Raw genomic sequence first — 20,246 nt, 5'->3', positions numbered from 1 at the left:
ACAGAGAATTTCTAGGGCAGGAAAACTATGCAGTACAAAATTATAACAGCGAATACATGTCCTTATACATCTGTCAAAACCTCCAGAATGTACAACACAAGAACGAACCTTAATGTAACCTAGGAAACTTGGGTAACAATGATGCATCAATGTAGGTTCACTGGTAACAAGTTGACCAATCTGGTAGGAGAGGTCCACAGTGGGGGGTAAGGGGGTTGTGCACGTGTGGGGCAAAGTATCTGGGGAATCTCTGTACTTTCTACTCAATTTGGCTGTGAACCTAAAACTACTCTAGAAATTAAATCTATTCTTAAAAATGAAAAAAGAAAAAAGAAATAATGTATTTGCCCCTTGGCCTAGGAACTCTATTTCTACAGATTTATCATCCCTACAGCTTTTTAGTTTAAAAACCAAGAAAAAGACTCTTAATTATAGAGAACTGATGACTACCAGAGTGGGGGGTGGGGAGCGCGATGCAAGAAAATAGGTGATGGACACGTTGGGACAATAAGCACCAGGTGATTAAAATGAAAACTTAAAACAATTAAGTAACTTTAAACAAGGAAGAAGAACTGAAAGACTTCAAATATCCAGTTACATAATGAATAAGTAATGGGAATAAAAGGCACAGCCTAAGGCATACAGCCGGTGGTACTGGAACAGTATTTTACGGTGACAGACAGGAGCCACACTTGTGCGAGCACAATGTAACGTACACAGACTTCTTGAATCACTACATTGTACATCTGGAAGTAACATAACATTGTGTGTCAACTATACTTCAATTTTGTAAAAATGATTAAATTACGGGACACCCATTACTTGTTATTTAAAAACTAGGTAACTGTAAATGTACTGAGGCAGAAGAGAGTTCCAGATAGATTGTTAAGAACAAACTGCTGAAAAGCTCATACTTCGTGATTAAAAAATTTACATATTAATATGTATAAAAATATTGGGGAGGGCGCCTGGGTGACTCAGTCAATTGACTGTCTGCCTTTGGCTTAGGTCATGATTAGGGTCCTGGGATGGACTGTGTCCCCCACCCGCCAATCACATCAGGGTCCCTGTTCAGTGGAGAGTCTGCTTCTCCCTCTCCCTCTGCCTCTTCCCCCCAACTCAAGTTCTTTCTTTCTCTACTCCATTCTCAAATAAATAAAGAAATAAATAAATGATCTTTAAAAAAAAAGGAAGTACATATATTATACACAGTGACTATGAGGATAATTGTCTACATTATATATTCTGTGTTGTATGAAATTTCTACAACAGCATTCATTTTAATAACCACAAAATAATTTTGCAAACTTGCAGTAACACTAAGAAGCACAGCTCTAAAACAGCTACTTGAGAAGAAAGAAACCAACGCAAAAAAAACCAAAGATCTACAGGTCTCTTAACATGAGGGGTATTTGCCAACAATCTAAACATGTTCCAAATCTCCTATTCCTACGCAGAGTGAGAACCAATGCTGGACAACCAAGACGTATTACATATTCTTTGAAAATGAAAAACGTCAAAAAGAAAAGGCTTCTTTTTTGCTCATATATGGTAGGGCAGGGAGCTGAGGGGAAATAATAGGTGTGCAAATGGAAAAAATTGTACCCCTGCCCACATTCACACTACAATCACACTGTAAGGCCTAACGGGGATTAGACTACCAGACAAGGACTGGAGGATTCCCAAAGCTCCACAAACAGGAGCCTACTAAGCGGAACCTAAGTCATGTCAGGATACCCCATCGTGTTGACATCCTCACCCCGAAGCGTCTGGGCAACTTCCCGAAAACCCCACACTTCATTCCTAGAGCGCATCCTAAGAAAAGACTAAAAACACAACAAAAACAAAAAAGGAAAGAGGAAAAGTTCTAGGAGTCAGTTTTTCGCTATAGCTTTCTTTTTCAAATTTGTTGTTGTTGTTGTTAAGATATAATGTATTATTTACCCCAGGGGTACAGGTCTGTGAATCATCGGTCTTTTTTTTTTTTTTTTTTTAAAGATTTTATTTATTTATTTGACAGAGAGAGATCACAAGTAGGCAGAAGGCAGGCAGAGAGAGAGAGGAGGAAGCAGGCTCCCTGCTGAGCAGAGAGCCCGATGCGGGACTCGATCCCAGGACCCTGAGATCATGACCTGAGCCGAAGGCAGCGGCTTAACCCACTGAGCCACCCAGGCGCCCCTGAATCATCAGTCTTAACACAATTCACAGCACTCACCATAGCACGTGCCCTCCCCAGTGTCCACCCCCCAGCTACCCCATCCTTCCCACCCCCTCTCTACCTCCAGCAATCCTCAGTTTGTTTCCTGAGATTAAGTGTCTCTTATGGCTTGTCTCTCTCTGGTTTCATCTTGTTTCATTTCACTACAGCTTTCTTTTATAACAGCCAACAACTCAGAAACAATGTAAATTTTCAAGAGAAGGAGATTAATAAATACATCCATCTACCCATATGATGGACATGGTAATTTAACAACCAGTGTGGGAAATGCTTAGGTCAGTATCAGAAAAACAATACACAGACATATACACAACCACATCACCTCAATTATGCACACAAGAGAGAAAAAAGAGGACTGGGAAAAATCCCAAAACGTTTACAACAGTTATCTCTGGGTAATGGAATAAGGTGTGAGCTGATCCTTCTTTATAATTTCCTGTATCTTCTAAACTCTCAACAATATAGAAATGTTACTTGCATATTGGCTTTAAAAGTTTCAAGTTTTAAAGGCTTCCATTAAAACTGCGAATTTATTTTAGGCAATACCACTGTTTAAAAATCAACTAACTTTTCACATTCTGCTCTTTTCTTCCAGGTCTAGGAAAAATAAGAGAATATCAAAATGACATTCCGACTCCACAGATGTCAACAGGTAACACAAGCACAAAGGGCACTGACTGACTGTGAACTGCAGGAACCGAAGGAGCATGGCAGAAACACAGAACACAGAGTTAACGAGTTCTCCCAGAGAGAGGCACTCAGAGCATGGAGCAGGGTGACATCAGCACACCTGGATACTGCTACTGGCTTCACCACTCATAAACCTCTTTGACTGTGGAATGCCATCTGCAAAATGGGGACAGAAATTTCCTCTTGGGTTGCTGTGAAGAGTGACTGCATTTCAGTGCTGTGCTTGCCACAAAGCTTAACTGAATGCTCATGATTCTGGATATTTGGTTCTGGGTACCATCATTTCATATGGGGACTATGACCAACTGGCTGGAACATACCAGTAGTGCAAAAGAGAGTCCCGAAAATCAAACCATCTGAAAAACACCTGAAACAACCAGGCTGGTTTAACCTGGACCACAGTAGTCAAGGTGGCGGGACGACGGAACATCTGAAAGACTCGTCAGAAAGCAGACCTATTTAGCAGAGTTCAGAAAAGTAAAGGTTTAAAAATTACAGGGAGGCAGATTTTCAGCTTTCTGTCAAAGAGAATATGTTCAAAAAGGAACAGATTGCGTTTATAAGTTAGTGCGAGTACTCAAAGGGGAAACACACACAGGAAGTACTTCAAAGGTCTTCCCCAGCACAGGAAAGACACCAGCCGTGCCAACACACTTCCTTTCACTATTTTGTTCTTCATTATGAACTCATTAAGCAGCAGCCTGATAGAGGCAAAATTAAGATATTCTTAAAATCAGATTAGACTAAGATTATTTTATTACTGCTAAATTCAGGATTATTAAGAGTAGATGAATTTCTTGTATTCCATGGAGGGGACTGTACAAAAAATAATCGTTTCTGGTCAGAATTAAACCTGTTTCTTTACCATACGAGCTCTTTGCACCTTAAATGTGCTAACATGGATACTGAATATACAAGAGGAGAATATTTAATACATATCCTCTCTCATACTTATTTGACAGTGGAAACTGGTCAACATCTATTTTAATACTAGAAAACACACTTTGGTAAATCCTGATCAAAGCCTAAAAATCTGAGCCTTTACTCACAATTGAACAGTTTCCTGATAACATTTACCACTGGTGGCTTTCCAAGCCTGACCCTTATTTTAGAGCATTGATTCTTAACCTATTTTTGTTAAAGACCCCTTTGAAAATCCAGAAAAACAAACATACACCAAAAAAACCTTGCATGGGATTTCTAAGTTCACAAATCCCCATAAATTCCATCCATGAACCTCCACTGAAAAATTTTCCGAAAGGGAATTTAGTTTTTCTTCTCTAAGTTACAAAGCAAATTAAAACTTTGAAAATGCCAGACTTATGGTAATATATCTGATACAAAATTAATTTTGCTGGTATCATTTGAGCAGAGGGGAGAGAAAAGGTGAAAAATTAAACTCTAAATATATAATTAATATTACTAATAGCTATAGGACCCTTATCCCCCCCCAAAATAATTTTCAAATTAACTCAGGGTATTCATCCTAATATAATTTTAAACTCATAAAACAGAATCAGTTCAACAGGTCTCCTTCTAGCTAGGCTGAAGTCTTACAGTATAAATAAAGCCTGTTTCCAATAACATGCATCTTGCCCTTTGTAACCCTTCAATTAGAAATTTATAAAACTGTAAATTCCCAGCTGAGGGAGCTTTACACTGCATTATAATTTTCTTTCCACTCTAAGCTTTTCCTCCTAGTTACTCCAGAATTAGCCTATACAGCATTTTGAAAAAAAAGAATATTATGAAACCACTGGTTAAAAATCTTTAAGTCCTTATGACAAGACACAGTAAAGAAATGCACACTTTCAAACTTAAATGTAAGAAAACTAAAATGTGTATAGGAACTTTTAGCTATAAAACTGACTTTAAAACTTTGCATTAAATAAGAAGAAAGAGGGAAAATAAAAGTCCTTTAAAACTTACGTTTTGCTTCCGATAGATTCTGATTCGGCGACCAGACCAGCATGCCAAGATTGTCTCGTTCTTGACTCCGTCTTGCTAGTTTGGCTTGGGAGAAATAAAGAAAGAAAATTCTTATTATAATTTAACAGACATAATAAGCAATGATTAACAGCACCATTCTGGTCTTTTAATCCTTGGAACATGGTAACACCACCCAGCTTTTACTGAAATCTGCCCCAATGGAACCTGCCCTTACCATCACGGGGTGAGCGTGGCCCTCAAGTCTGCCAACACGTATTTACTTCTAAGCCCTCTACTATTAACAAACAGGTTTATTATTCTCATTTGCGAGGTGAAGAAATGAAACAGGTCATTTAGTAGAAGGTGGTAGTCAGGACTGAACTCAGGCACAACAGCTACATTGGCCAGGCGTTTAAGGCATTATATACAAAGACATTCTGCTTGCAGACATGGGACATCCAAAAGGGAAGCTTCAAAGATCCTTTTAAAATATGTATACTTCGGGGTGCCTAGGTGGCTCAGAGGGTTAAGCCTCTGCCTTTGGCTCAGGTCATGACCTCACGGTCCTGGGATTGAGCCCAGCATCAGGTTCTCTGCTTAGCAGGGAGCCTGCTACCTCCACCCCCCGCCCCCACCACTGCCTCTCTGCCTACTTGTGATCTCTCTGCTATACACATAAATAAAATCTTTAAAAAAATAAAAATAAAAAGTATATACTTCATGTGTGCTTTCAGGACCTTTATCCTTCTCTGCCAGAGTAACTTTTTAGGGCCTTGACAAGAAGAATCCAAAGCTTCTTTTGACAACTTTATTAAAGAATAACCATTAAAAATACTTCATCTTAAAGCAAGCTTTCTTTGTATTTTAAAAGATTTTACTTATGAGAGTGAGAGAGAGCACAGGCAGGAGCAGCAGGTAGAGGGAGAAGCAGACTCCCCACTGGCACAGAGCCCAACATGAGGCTCAATCTCAGGACTCTGGGATCATGACCTGAAACAAAACCAAGAGTTAGATGCTCAACAAACTGAGCCACCCAGGTGCCCCTGAAAGCAAACTTCTTAAATGTACTCAAATTCCTGAATATCTATGATACAACATAGTAGACCAAAGGTTTAAAAGTGGCAGGTGTTGAGCTCACATGTATAACTGGATTAACCATAAGCAACAGTCATATACTACGACGAAGACATTTAAATGTGATCTTCAAAAGGTACAGAGGAGTAGAGACATTAAGAGGCTCGCTAATAAGCATTTTACACTGGTTAGGCCCAAACTCATTCATTCCAAAAGTATTCTTACCTTTGTTTTTTTCTTTTTCGTTTTTTAAAGATTTTATTTGAGAGAGAGAGAAAGAGAGAGAGAAAGGGCACGCCCATTAAAGGCTCACAAAGCTGATTTAAGAATTCCCGTTTTCTATGAAACTGCCAGATCTCTAACCTTTGATTTTATCTATTAGTGTGTTCTAGGTTTTATAAAGAAAGAGATTTTTGGCAAAATCTAGGGGGCAGTTACATTAAGGAAAAACAATGGGATGGTGGAAGGGAAAGGCCCAAAGTGTGGACACTATGAATCAGGCAAGGTGGGAACAGGGAATCCACATTGAAAAGGCAGAATTAAAAATGTCTTATTCACAGACAACATGATCATCTGTGTAGAATCTACAAAAAGTTACTAGAACAAATGAGTTTAGCAACGTTGCAGGAAACAAGGTCAATAATTTTTAGAAAATAAAAATCAAAATAGTTAATAAAAATCAAAATTAAAGAATACCTCTTTCAGGAGTTAATAAAAGTCAATAAAAATCAAAACTGAAGAATATCCCTTTCATCCCTACTCCCCTTAGGGAACTGATACAACTAAACACTAAAAACTATAAAACATTTCTGAGAGAAACTAAAAAAGATCTAAGCAAATGGGAAGACATACCATGTAAATGGATCAAAAGACACAATATTAACATTCTCTCCAAATTGCTCTACAAATGTACTGCAATCCCAGGCAAAAATCCCAGCACGTTTTTGTAGGAACTGAAAAACATCCTAAAAGTCATACAGGAGCACAAGGTACCTAAAGAGCCAGAGCAGCTTTGAGCAGAGCCAGCTGGAAGGCCCACTGGCTCAAAGCTGGTTAAGATTCAGTAATGCGGACAGTGCTGCTCCGGCGCACAGGGAAGTGAACTAATGTAACGGAGTCCGGAAACAGAACCACACATACAGGGTCAACGATTATCCACAGAAGCACAAAGGCAAAATCCAATGGAGAAAAATAATCTTTTTAACAAATGATGCTAGAACAGTGGATACTCATATTTCAAAAATTAACATGGGTCCATACTTTACATATACAAATACACAAAAATTAACTCAAAATTGATGATACAACTACATGTAAACCAGAAGTTATAAAACTGCTAGAGGAAAACATGAAAAAACCTTGGGGTGCGTGCAGAGTTCAGTTGGTTAAGCATCCAATTCTCGATTTCTATTCAGGTCACAATCTCAGGGTTGTGAAATCAAGCCCTGTGTGGGGCTCAGGACTCAGGTGAGAATCCCACCTGCTTGAGATTCTCTCTCCTCTGCCCCTCCCCTTGCTCCCACCCATGTGCTCTCTAATAGAAATAAATAAACCTTTAAAAAAAAAAAAAAAAAAGCCTTCTGAGCTGAGGTTGGAGAAGATCTTAGATAAAACACCATGAGCACAATCCATAAAAGAAAAAAAAATCCATAAATTGGGGCTTCATCCAAAGTAAGAACTTCTGCTCCTCAAGTGACCCTTTTTTTTTTTTTTAAAGATTTTATTTATTTGACAGAGATCACAAATAGGCAGAGAGGCAAGCAGAGAGAGAGAGAGAGGAGGAAGCAGGCTCCCTGGCAAGCAGAGTCCAATGTGGGACTCGATCCCAGAACCCTGAGATCATGACCTGAGCTGAAGGCAGAGGCTTAACCCACTGAGCCACCCAGGCACCCCTCAAGTGACCCTTTTAAGGAAACAAAAAGTCAAGCCAAAGACTGAGAAATTACAAATCATGTATCTGATAAAGCCTTGTATCCAGAATCTATAAAGAGCTCTCAAAATTCAACATTAAAAATGATATTGTTAAAGAACAAAAATGGGCAAAAAAAATTTGAATAAACCTCCAATATGCCTCCTAAGAAGGCATAAGGGCAGCAAATAAGCACATGGAACAGAAAGATATACAAATTAGTCACTAAAGAAAGGCAAATTAAAACCATTCACAATTTCAAAACAAACCTATTAAGAGTATAAAACTGAGACAGACAAACAATATCAAGGTTTGGCAATAATGTGGAGGAACAGAACATCTAGTGGGGGGAAGTGTGGCAATCTCCTAAAATTGTCACATACTACTCAATGGAATAATTTTTCCTGGCAACTTCTCTTTTTAAAAAAAAAAAAAAAGGAACTATTTAAACATACAAATGAATCTCAAAGTATTGAGTGATTACAAATAAAGGTGGAGGGGGGTAGAAAGAATTCTGTAGTGCTGGACAGGACTTGATGGTTAACGGTATGAATTCCTAGTTTTCGATGTCCACTGAGAGGGCCTTGCTGCAATCCAGCAATAATGAGCACACCTAGCTCCCGTATCTCGATTCTAATTACCATTCACTTATAAAAGAAACCAGGTCTCCTTGGAGAAATGGGTGATTCCAGGACTATGACAGGAAATGGATAAGACGACCCTAGGATATCCTGTTATGCCAACAGGTAAGAAAAAGTTCAAAGAATGATGGGCTCTGTCTCCCCCAGGCCAAATCTAGAACTTAAGCAAAAACTTAAATAACAGCAATAAAATAACAATCTGTGAGTTCACATTGATAGAAAACAAAAGGACAGACAGGTTGAGTAAAAGGGGAGACCAGAACAGTGATGTCAAAGTTGGAAGCTGCACACCGCTGTCTTACTGTAGAAAGGAACAGTGTGCTATTGGCCCCAAAAAAAAAAAAAAAAAAAAACCAGATACACAGATCAGTGGCACAGGAGGCAGTTCAGAAACAGACTCATATAAATAAATACGGTCAAACACTTTGTGACAGAGGTGCAAAAGCAATTCAATGCAGAGAGGATTCAGTTCAACAAAGGGGATTTTCACAACTGGATCTCCGTATGCAAAAAAAAGAAGAAAAAAAGAAAAGAAAAGTGAACGCTAGACCTACACTTCACACCTTATAAAAATTTTATTCAAAATGGGCATTCCTACACTGGAATACTACATAACAATAAAAACAAACACACTCCTGACACACGGCCGTATCTCCCACGCATCACACCCAGTGAAAGAAGCAAGTCTCCAAAGGTTACATATTCTACGATTCCATTTGTATGACATTCTGGGAAAGGTGAAACTATAATGTTAGGAAAAAGATCAATGTTCCAAGGGTTAGAAGTAGGAGGAAGGCTAAGAACTGTACAAGATAATGTTTTGAAGAGATTTAACTATTCTGTACCCCAACTGTGATGGTGATTGTATCAACTATGCTTATTTCAACATTCACAATAAGTACACCAATTTAGACTGTGTGTAAACTGAAGAATACAAATATGATGAAAACAAAACAGTGTAGGGCGCCTGGGTGGCTCAGTGGGTTAAGCCTCTGCCTTCAGCTCAGGTCATGATCTCAGGGTCCTGGGATGGAGCCCCCCATGGGGCTCTCTGCTCGACAGGGAGCCTGCCTCCCCCTCTCTCTGCCTGCCTCTCTGCCTACTTGTGATCTCTGTCAGATGACTAAATAAAGTCTTTAAAAAAAAAAAAAAAAGGCAAAAAAACCCAAAGCAGTGTCATTAATTTCTGGATTGGTACTCATGCCTTCTGAGGGTGCTAACTGTGAAGCTGCTCTCTTTGTTTAAGGTCAACTGCCACGTTTTAAAAACCTTAAAAAATAAGCCCAGACCTGAAGTAGAAGGATTTCAAGGAAACTAAAATTACCAGCTTCCGTGACAGGGGAGAAGAAAGAGAACGCACTAATGAGAATGTACCTTCGCACAACCACTTTAGAAAGTTGGCGTCGTTTGATGAAGTATGGATACCCAGCAAACCAGCAATCCATCTCTAGACATAAAATACATACAACAGCAGTGTTTGTCAAATTACAGGTCAGACCTATGAAGTTAATTCACTGGTCCCTAATCAGCCTTTTTTTTAAAATTAAGAATACAAAGCATCAGCACATTGCTTAAGTATGTATATAAGCTATTAGTTAAGATTTCTTACACACAGACACACACACTCATTCTCTCTCTCTCTCTCACTACTAGTTTGGTTCTCTGGAGAACTCTGACTGACTGACATGATTTTTACCAGAGGCTTGTTTATGGTTCTAAAATACAGGAAAAATGTAAAAGTCTTATGGGAATTGGCTAAACCATAGCATATGCAGTCAAAGGAATTAAATACGGAATATAAAATTCATCAGATGTGCAGGTATCAACAATTTTGATTCCAAAAAGTCAAAGGAAATATATAATACTATAATGTAAATATTAAAAATATAGGGCGTCTGGGTGGCTCAGTGGGTTAGGCCTCTGCCTTCGGCTCGGGTCGTGATCCCGGGGTCCTGGGATAGTGTCCCGTGTCCGGCTCTCTGCTCAGCAGGGAGCCTTCTTTCCCCTCCCCCTTTGCCTGCCTCTCTGCCTACTTGTGATCTCTCTCTTTCTGTCAAATAAATAAATAGAGTCTTAAAAAAATATATATATATATATGAATATATATATTCATAAATATATAAAACTGATGCTACATGTTATTAGGGCTACATACATTTATATTTTTTTAAAGATTTTATTTTGGAGCACCTGGGTGGCTCAGGGGGTTAGAGCCTTTCCTTCAGCTCAGGTCATGGTCTCAGAGTCGTGGGATCGAGCCCCACATGGAGCTCCATACTCAGCTTCCCCCCCTCTCTCTGCCTACTTGTGACCTATCTGTCAAATAAATAAATAAAATATTAAAAAATAAATAAAATAAAAGATTTTATTTATTTATTTGAGACAGAGACACACACGCGCGCACAGAGAGAGAGAGAGAGAACGCAAGCAGGGTGAGTGGAAGAGGGAGAGGGAGAAGAGGTTCTCCTCAGAGCAGGGAACCCAATGCAGAACTCATTCCATGAGCTGAAGGCAGTCGATTAACAAACTGAGCCACCCAGGCACCCCAATGGTACACACATTTAAAGTATAAAATGTGCATGATAAAAACATTAAAAACTCCAGAAACGGCCACTCGAAGAGCAGATGATCTTGCTTGGCCTGTTACCTGTAATGCTTCATTGCTTTCTGCAAATCTGAGTGGTAGGTAGGTAAATATTTTCTGGTAAATTCTATGTTATAAAATTTTGAAACATTTTTCGGAAGGGTTTTGTTTTTTTTGTTTTTTTTTAAGATTCTTATTTATTTATTTGACAGAGAGATCACAAATAGGCAGAGCAGCAGGCGGGGGAGGGGGGGACGGGCTCCCCGCTGAGCAGAGAGCCCAATGCGGGGCTTGATCCCAGGACCCTGGGATCATGACCTGAGCCGAAGGCTGAGGCTTAACCCTCTAAGCCACCCATGCACCCCTGTAAGGGTTTGTTTTTTGTTTTGTTTTTGTTTTTTGCTTTTTTGGGTTTTTTTGGAAGGGTGTTTTTTTTTTTTAAAGCCTTCACTGTGTGATCTGACGTTACCTAACACCGCTCCTGTGTGCCAGCGGAGAATCATCTTGTTCCACGGTAAGGGAAATACTCAGCATATTTTCTGTTCTGCTCGGAAACCCTGAATTAGTTCTCATTCTCCAAGGCTTACTGTATTTGTTACCTGGAACCAGAGTGTCAGCTTACAATTGCATTTTACATTCCACCAGCAGTATACTACGGTTTCAATTTCTCCACATTTTCTCCAATACTTGTTTTTATCGGACTTTCTGGCTCTACCCATGAGTATGAAACTGTGTCACTGTGGTTTTGATCTCCATTTCTCTGATGACTAGTGATACTGAGCATTTTTAACATGCTTAACTCATCACTTGTGTGTAGTTCTTGGAGAACTGTTCACCCAGATCCTTTGCCCATTTTTTCTTTTTAAGATTTTATTTATTTGACAGAGAGAGAGATCACAAGTAGGCAGAGAAGCAGGCAGAGAGAGAGGAGGAAGCAGGCTCCCTGCTGAGCAGAGCCCGATGCAGGACTCGATCCCAGGACCCTGCGATCATGACCTGAGCCGAAGGCAGCAGCTTAACCCACTGAGCCACCCAGGCGCCCCCTTTGCCCATTTGTTAACGGGATTATTTGTCTAGAATAATGTGAATGTAAAACACTACAGCCACTTTGAGAAACAGACTAGCAGTTCTTAAAAGGTTAAATATAGTTACCATGAAACCTGGCCATTCCATACCTAGAGATACAGCCCAGAGAAATGAAAACATATATCCACATGAAAACTGGCATACAAATGTTCACAGCCCCATTGTTTGTAACAGCCAAAAGGCGGTAATGATGCCCATCAACCAGTGAATGAATACACAGCTGACCCCTGAAACATGTTGAGGCTGGGGATGCCAATATCCTGCACAGTCAAAAATTCGCCTATAGGGGCACCTGGGTGGCTCAGAGGGTTGGGCCTCTGCCTTTGGCTCAGGTCATATCTCAGGGTCCTGGGATTGAGCTCCGCATCAGGCTCTCTGCTCAACGGGGAGCCTGCTTCCTCCTCTCTCTCTGCCTGCCTCTCTGCCTATTTGTGATCTCTGTCTGTCAAATAAATAAATAAAATCTTTAAAAAAAAAAATTCGCCTATAACTTCTGACTCCCCCAACTTACCTACTAATTGTCTGGAAGCCTTACTGATAACATTAACAGTCAATTACCACACAGTCTGTATGTTGTGTGTATTATATACTGTATTCTGACAATAATGTAAGCTAGAGAAAAAACCGCTTAAAAAAATCATTAAGGGAGGGACACCAGGGTGGCCCAATCAGTTAAGTGTCTGCCTTCGGCTCAGGTCATGATCCCAGGGTCCTGGGACTAAGCCCCGAGATGGGCTCCCTGCTCAGCGGGGAATCTGCTTCTCCCTCTGCCTCTGCTCCACCCCCCTCAACTCATGTTATCTCTCTTTAATAAATAAATTTAAAATCTTAGAAGAAAAAAAAGAAAATCATAAGGGAAATATATTTACAGTACTGTAAAAAACCCTCATACAAGTGAACACGAACAGTACTGTTACGGAGTCGAGTGCTCGGCATACGGAATATATGCATATGATGGACTATTGTGCTGCCATAAAAAAAAAGAATTTGGTATTAACCCATGCTCAGTATGGGGGAAACCTGAAAGCATTATGCTAAGTGAGAACAGCCAGTCACCAAAAAAACACATACTGCATAATTCTACTCATACGAAATGTCCAGAATAGGCAACTCTACAGACCAGTAACTGCTAATGGGCACAGGGTTTCTTTGTGGGATGGAGAGAATGGTCTAAAATGGACTTTAGCAATGTTGCACAACTCTGTAAATATATTGAAAACTACCAAATTGTATATTTTATTTATTTTTTAAAAGATTTCACTTATTTATTTGACAGAGAGAGAACATGAGTAGGGCAGAGGAGCAAGGGAAGAGGGAGAAGCAGACTCCCTGCTGAGCCTGGAGCCCAATGAGGGACTCAGTCCCAGGACACTGGGATCCTGATATGAGCCAAAGGCAGACGCTTAACCGACTGAGCCACCCAGGTTCCTTGCATAATGCATTTTAAACAAGTGAATTATAAATTTTGTGAATTATATCTCAAAAAAGCTTTTATAGGGTTACCTGTAACAAGCAGGGAGCCTGCTTCCCTCTCTCTCTCTGCCTGCCTCTCTGCCTACTTGTGATCTGTCAAATAAATAAATAAAATCTTTTTTTAAAAAACTGTTAGGGGCGCCTGGGTGGCTCAGTGGGTTAAGCTGCTGCCTTTGGCTCAGGTCATGATCTCAGGGTCGTGGGATCGAGCCCCGCATCGGGCTCTCTGCTCAGCAAGGAGCCTGCTTCCTCCTCTCTCTCTGCCTGCCTCTCTGCCTGCTTGTCATCTCTCTCTGTCAAATAAATAAATAAAATTTTAAAAAATTATAAAAAAAACTTATAAAAAGCAAGTGAGAATACTTGTTTTAATTCCTGTTAGCATATGTATTTCTTTGTGAATAAATGAACTAAAAATGGGGGAACCTAGGTGGCTCAGTCAGTTAAGGATCCAACTCTTGGTTTCAGCTCAGGTCATGACCTCAGGGTCCTGGGACTGAGTCATGCATCAGACCCTGTGCTAAGCTCAGGATCTGCTTGGGATTCTCTCTCCCTCTTGCTCAACCCTCCTCCTACTTGCATACTCTCTCTCCCCCTCAAATAAATAAGTAAATCTTTTAAAAATAATTAAAAAGCAAAAATATGAACTGTAGATAGGAAAAATCACCTTATGAACTTAAATAGTGGATAATCTAGGAAAGAAGTACGCACTAGACTGGGAGGAAAAATGGAATTTGTGTTTTGCTGTATCATATAGTTCCTTTTTGTTTGGATTTTTTATTACATAAATGCATTCCAATAGTATGACTGCAATTACATTTTCTTTTAAAGAAAAGCATTAAGGAGACGCCTGGGTGGCTCAGTTGGTTAAGCAGCTGCCTTCGGCTCAGGTCATGATCCCAGCGTCCTGGGATCGAGTCCCACATCGGGTTCCTTGCTTGGCAGGGAGCCTGCTTCTCCCTCTGCCTCTGCCTGCCACTCTGTCTGCCTGGGCTTGCTCTTACTTCTCTCTCTATGACAAATAAATAAATAAATAAATCTTTTTTTTTAAAAAGAGAGAAAGAAAGAAAAGCATTAAGGAAATTCATCTAAAATCTGTGGACAATCATTTCATAATAATTTTCATTCCTATGTTCCTCTTTTCCTAAAAATGAGAAAAACTGTAGAGATTACTTACAAAAGTAAACTAAATACACCTTCAGAATTAAAGAACTCTAAACTCTAACAGCGACATCCACTATAATGGAAATAAAGTAAAAGAAAGCATTATCACACTCAGTTTTAGTAAAAAAAAAAAAAGTTGTTTTGGGGGTTTTCTGCTTTTGTTTTCTTTGTTGTTTGTTTTTTTAGTTTCAGTGAATTTGATCTTGCTTTTACTATTTTACAGGGTATAGCGAGACATATTATTACCACAGACCTAAAGCCTAAAAACAGGTGGGCAGCAATGAACTTTGAAAACCTGTAACTATAAACCAAGACTAACCCCTTTTTTCTCTTCTTGGCCTAGCAGAAGGAGTGGCGGGAGGCAACTTTCCTGGAGGATTAAGCACTCAGATCGCCATGACAGGATCAATGAAGATGATCTCAAATTCAAAGATGACAAATATGAGGGGAAAAAATACTATTAGTGTAAGAGTTTGGAGATATTATAATTAACAAATACAGAATTAATACATACAAAATGCTTAAAGAAAGAGAAGTTGGAATGAATAAGCAACAAACCATTACCAAAAATTACCAGAAAGATTTGAAAAAGAACCAGCTAGTACTTTAAAAAAAAAAAAAAGAAAAATCATCCAAAGAAAATCTCAATAAATAAAATACAGCAGGGTAGATGCAGCTGAAAAGCAACAAAATCTAAAATATTATTCATAATACAAAATAGAGATAAGACGATAAATATGAAAGACAGGTTAAGAGTAGTGGAGGATAGAAAAAAATTAACCTGCATATAATAAAGGTCCCAGAAAAAAGAAAACAGATTTGAGGAGGCAGTATTTGAGGCAATAAACTTGATAATTTTACAGACTATTATGATGAAAGACACGAATCCAGTATGTCCAGTGAGCAGGATGAATTAAAAAGAAAACCATACCGAGGCCCCATTATGGTGAAACTGAGATATTCCACAGACAAAGGAGAAATCTTACAAACTGTCTGAGACAACTCCTTTAAAGTTGGGCTTAAAACCACTTTATTAGCTAGCAATTCAACACCTAGACGTATGCTCCAGAGAAATACTCATCCACGAAAAGAATAAGAGCAGCCTTATTCATAACAGACTAAAACTAGAAACAATCCAAGCGTCCATCAACAGACTGAGAGCAGAACAGCAGGGCCATCGCGCAGAGCAACGCCACAGACACAAAGGAACGAACCGGGGCTGCAAGCGACCACGTGGATCAGCCTCAGAAACAAAAGAACACGAAGAGCAAAAAAACCCCGATCATGAAGAATATAAGGCGCAGAACGTATTAACACGAAATCCACGCACAGTATGACCCGCTACGTGATGGCAGAAATGAGAGTGCACGGTAGAGGAGGGGTGGTCCCCGGAAAGGGGTACGAGGGAGCTATGCGGGGTGCTGGGGATGTTCGAGGTGTCAGACCCCGTAGTACATACGATTGTTCAACCTTGCTAACACTAAAGAGCCATGCACTGTGCTGTGTGTCAGTTATACCTTAAACCAAAAAGGACTTTCACAAAGGTTGGGGAAAATGTCAAAATCCTGAGAGAATAAGATCACCAACAAATACAATGACGGACAGTAAATTCCAAAAGCACCAGCGGCCAGATATAGAAAAATACCCTGAAAGTGCTCAGGGGAAATACTAAGAATGCATCCTGCAAAATTCTCAGAAAATGGGCAAATTACAAGAACAACTTTGGGAGATTTTTACCTAAAGAATTTGCGCAGGGAAAAAAATCTTGAAAGACTGATATTCAAAAAAGAAATGGGAAGTAAATAAGGTTTTGTAAATACTGCCTATAAAAAATAAAAAGCATGTCCAATTTAAGGAGTTTTGAAAAAGACCAGAACTATAATTCTGGAGATTCACAACATTGAACTCAGGGGTAGTGAATCATAGCTGACCCATTCTAAAGATCAAATATTAACTTTACAGGTTGTGGGGGTGAGGGGCGGCTCAGTCCGTTGGGCATCCAAAGCTTGATTCTACCTCAGGTCACAAACTCAGGGTCATGTGATCAGGTCCCACATCAGACTCTACGCTCAGCAGGGAGTCTGCCTGAGATTCTCTCCCTCCCTCTCTCTTTTCCCCTCCCCCTGCTCACATGCTCTCTCTCAAATAAATAAAATCTTTGTTTTAAAAGGGGGGGGGGCGCCTGGGTGGCTCAGTGGGTTAAAGCCTCTGCCTTCGGCTCAGGTCATGATCCCAAGGTCCTGGGATCGAGGCCCGCATCGGGCTCCTTGCTCGGCGGGGAGCCTGCTTCTCCCTCTGCCTCTAGCCTGCCATTCTGTCTGCCTGTGCTTGCGCTCTGTATCTCTCTCTCTCTCTCTCTAACAAATAAATAAAATCTTTAAAAAAAAAAAACTTAAGAGTGGGACAAAATAAAATGACATGAAGATTGTAATTTTATATGACCCTAATAAAGCAGCATCAAAATAAACATGGCAGGGGTGCCTCGGTGGCTCAGTGGGTTAAGCCGCTGCCTTTGGCTCAGGTCATGATGTCAGGGTCCTGGGATCGAGCCCCACATTGGGCTCTCTGCTCAGCAGGGAGCCTGCTTCCCTTCCTCTCTCTCTCTGCCTGCCTCTCTGCCTACTTGTGATCTCTCACTGTCAAATAAATAAATAAAATCTTAAAAAAAAAAAAGTCCTCCCTCACATTTCCCTTGTCTTATACCCACTTATGCTATCCTTCATGTTTTAATTAATAAATAAATAAATAAATAAATAAATAAATAAATAAATAAAATGAACATGGCAAAAGCTGATGGAAAAGCAGAAAGTTGGGCGCCTGGGTGGCTCAGTGGGTTAAAGCCGCTGTCTTCGGCTCAGGTCATGATCTCAGGGTCCTGGGATCGAGGCCCGCATCGGGCTCTCTGCTCAGCAGGGAGCCTGCTTCCTCCTCTCTCTCTCTCTCTGCCTGCCTCTCTGCCAACTTGTGATCTCTGTCTGTCAAATAAATAAATAAAAATCTTTAAATAAAAAAAAAAAAAAAGAAAGAAAAGAAAAGAAAAGCAGAAAGTTGACAAATACATCACCAGACTGAGAAATTATTTGTTGACAGTCCAAACAAAAACTAAAAGATACGTAAGACCTAAACATACTGAACAATTTTCATTTACTGGACATACTTTGAAGTTGCACCTAACCTCAAGCAAATTAACAAAATATTTACAAAAATGACCATCTACAAGACCAAAAAGCATCTCTAAACACATTTCAAAGAATAGGTTGCATAGACATTATACTGTGTAGAAACCACAATACAATTAAAAGCCAATAATTACAAGATAATCCAAAAATCTTCATATATTCAGAAATGACAAAATACTCTTACACAATCCCGGATCAAAGAAATCTTGACCCAAAAAAATTAGAATCACTTAAAACTGAACAACAGAACACTACAAACTTAGGAGAACCAATGGAAGAGGTGACTCACCAAAAAAAAAAATAATTAAAAAAGTGGATATATATATCCAAATACACCAGAAATTAAGGAAAAAAATTACAAGCAACACTGCCCAAACTTGAGAACTAAGGCAAAAGGGCTGTTTTTGTGCGATGTTACATACACGTTATCCTCTTTTTTCTGGTAGTGGCTGTAGGACTAGGAGAAACTGTTAAAAAGGCACTACGCTAGGGGTGCCCCTCTCCCTTTGCCTGCTGGAGGCTCCCCCTGCTTGTGTTCCCTTGCACTCTCTCTCTCTCTCTCTGACAAATAGATAGGAGGGAAAGAAGGGAGGGAATTCTTGAGGCGCCTGTGGCACAGCTGGTTAAGAACTGACTCTTAATCTCTGCTCAGGTCATGATCTCAGGATGGTGAAGCTGAGCCTTACGCTGAGGGTCTGCATTCAGTGGAGTCTCTCTGTCCCTCTCCCTCTGCTCCCCACCCCAACCCCACTCAAGGGCCCTGTCTCGATCGCCTAAAATAAATAAAACCTTCTTTTAAAAAATAAGTAGATCCAGGAGGACCTGCATGGCTCAGTTGGTTAAACATCTCCCTTCAGCCCAGGTCATGATCACAAAATCCTGGGATCAAGCTCCATGTCAGGCTCCCTGCTCAGTGGGGCATCTGCTTCTCCCTCTGCTTGTGCTTTCTCTCTCCCCCTCTCTCTCAAATAAAATCTTCTTGATAAATAAATAAAATTGGTAGATTATTCTTTAAGATTTTATTTATTTATTTATTTATTTATTTATTTATTTATTTATTTATTTGAGAGAGAGAAAGAGCAGGTTCCCCTCTGAGCAAGGAGCCAATATGATGCTTGATGCCAGGACCCTGGGATCATGAACTGAGCCAAAGGCAGTGCTTAACCAACTGAGCCGCCATGGTGCCGCCGTAAATTCTTATTCTTAAATGTACCAACTGGCCATCCATACTTTCACTATATCCTGCGAAGCTATGTACCCATAAATTTAACCTTTGTGTTATATTTAGGTTACAAATCAAAAATCATTTTGTAACTCCAAGTTTTTGGCTTCTTATTTTGGGCATTCAGAAGGAAATGTAAATCAATCTAAACAGCATTAGTAGTACAATATTATTACTACTGTTATAATTAACATTTGTATTTACTATGTAGCAGGTGCTACGCACTTTCACCTGTTAGCTCACTTACTCTTCCTAACAACCCTCTGAAGCAGGGATTATCACTATCCCCATTCTACAGATTGAAAAATTGAGGCACAGAGAGAATGGAGTAACATGTCCAAGATCTCACCCATGTGCAGCAGATTCCAGAACCTATTATGTTAACTGTTATATACAAGGCCCACATTTTAGAGACACAGTAAGTTATCAGAAGTATAAAGAGATCAAAAGCTAGAATATAAAGTACACTTTTCTGCCTCATAGTATTATTTCATTAATTATCTTAACATTTAAGAATTCTCAAATGATAATAGTCTGCCCTCTATAAATAAAAGAAGTCAGAATCTATTTGTTACCTAAATACTTGTATCTTCCTACAATCAAATTATACATGTCTGGGACGCCTGGGTGGCTCAGACAGTTAAGCATCTGCTTCTGGCTCAGGTCAGGATCCTAGAGTCCTGCCTGGGATCTAGTTCCACTCCCCCTGCTTGTGTGCTCGCTCTCTCTCTGACCAATAAATAAATGAAATCTTTAAAAAAAAAAAAATTATACAGGTCTTTGTCTGGTTCTCTTCCAAGCTCTTCTTTTTTAAATGCTAAAAATTTGAGTTGGAATAAATAATGCATAATTTTTTATCATGAGCTCTCTGGAATTAAAGTCTACAGTAAACACAGAAATATTATAAAGCTCTTAAAAACTCAAACTTGGGAGTACCCAGGTTGCTCAGGTGGTTAAGCAGGTTAAGCATCTGCTTTTGGCTCCGGTCATGAACCCAGGGTCCCGACATGGAGCCCCGCAGCGAGCCCCGCACAGGGCTCCCCTGCGTGGCAGGGAGCCTGCTGCTCCCTCTCCAGAACT

At 39.8% G+C, this 20,246-nt stretch overlaps 1 protein-coding gene across 1 annotated transcript in view; it reads right to left on the bottom strand.

Moving 5' to 3' along the window:
* The window catches only part of RCOR1 (REST corepressor 1), a 121,858-nt gene that overhangs the window by 40,736 nt on the left and 60,876 nt on the right, over positions 1 to 20,246 (bottom strand). Inside the window, exon 3 of the mRNA XM_032345355.1 lies at positions 4,838 to 4,921. Within this exon, the coding sequence (XP_032201246.1) occupies positions 4,838 to 4,921 (84 nt within the window). The remainder of the gene's footprint in view (positions 1 to 4,837; positions 4,922 to 20,246) is intronic.

This window comes from Mustela erminea, chromosome 5 (assembly GCF_009829155.1).
Source record: "Mustela erminea isolate mMusErm1 chromosome 5, mMusErm1.Pri, whole genome shotgun sequence".
Classification (NCBI taxonomy): Eukaryota; Metazoa; Chordata; class Mammalia; order Carnivora; family Mustelidae; genus Mustela; species Mustela erminea.
This window is presented reverse-complemented; position numbering and strand designations above follow the sequence as displayed.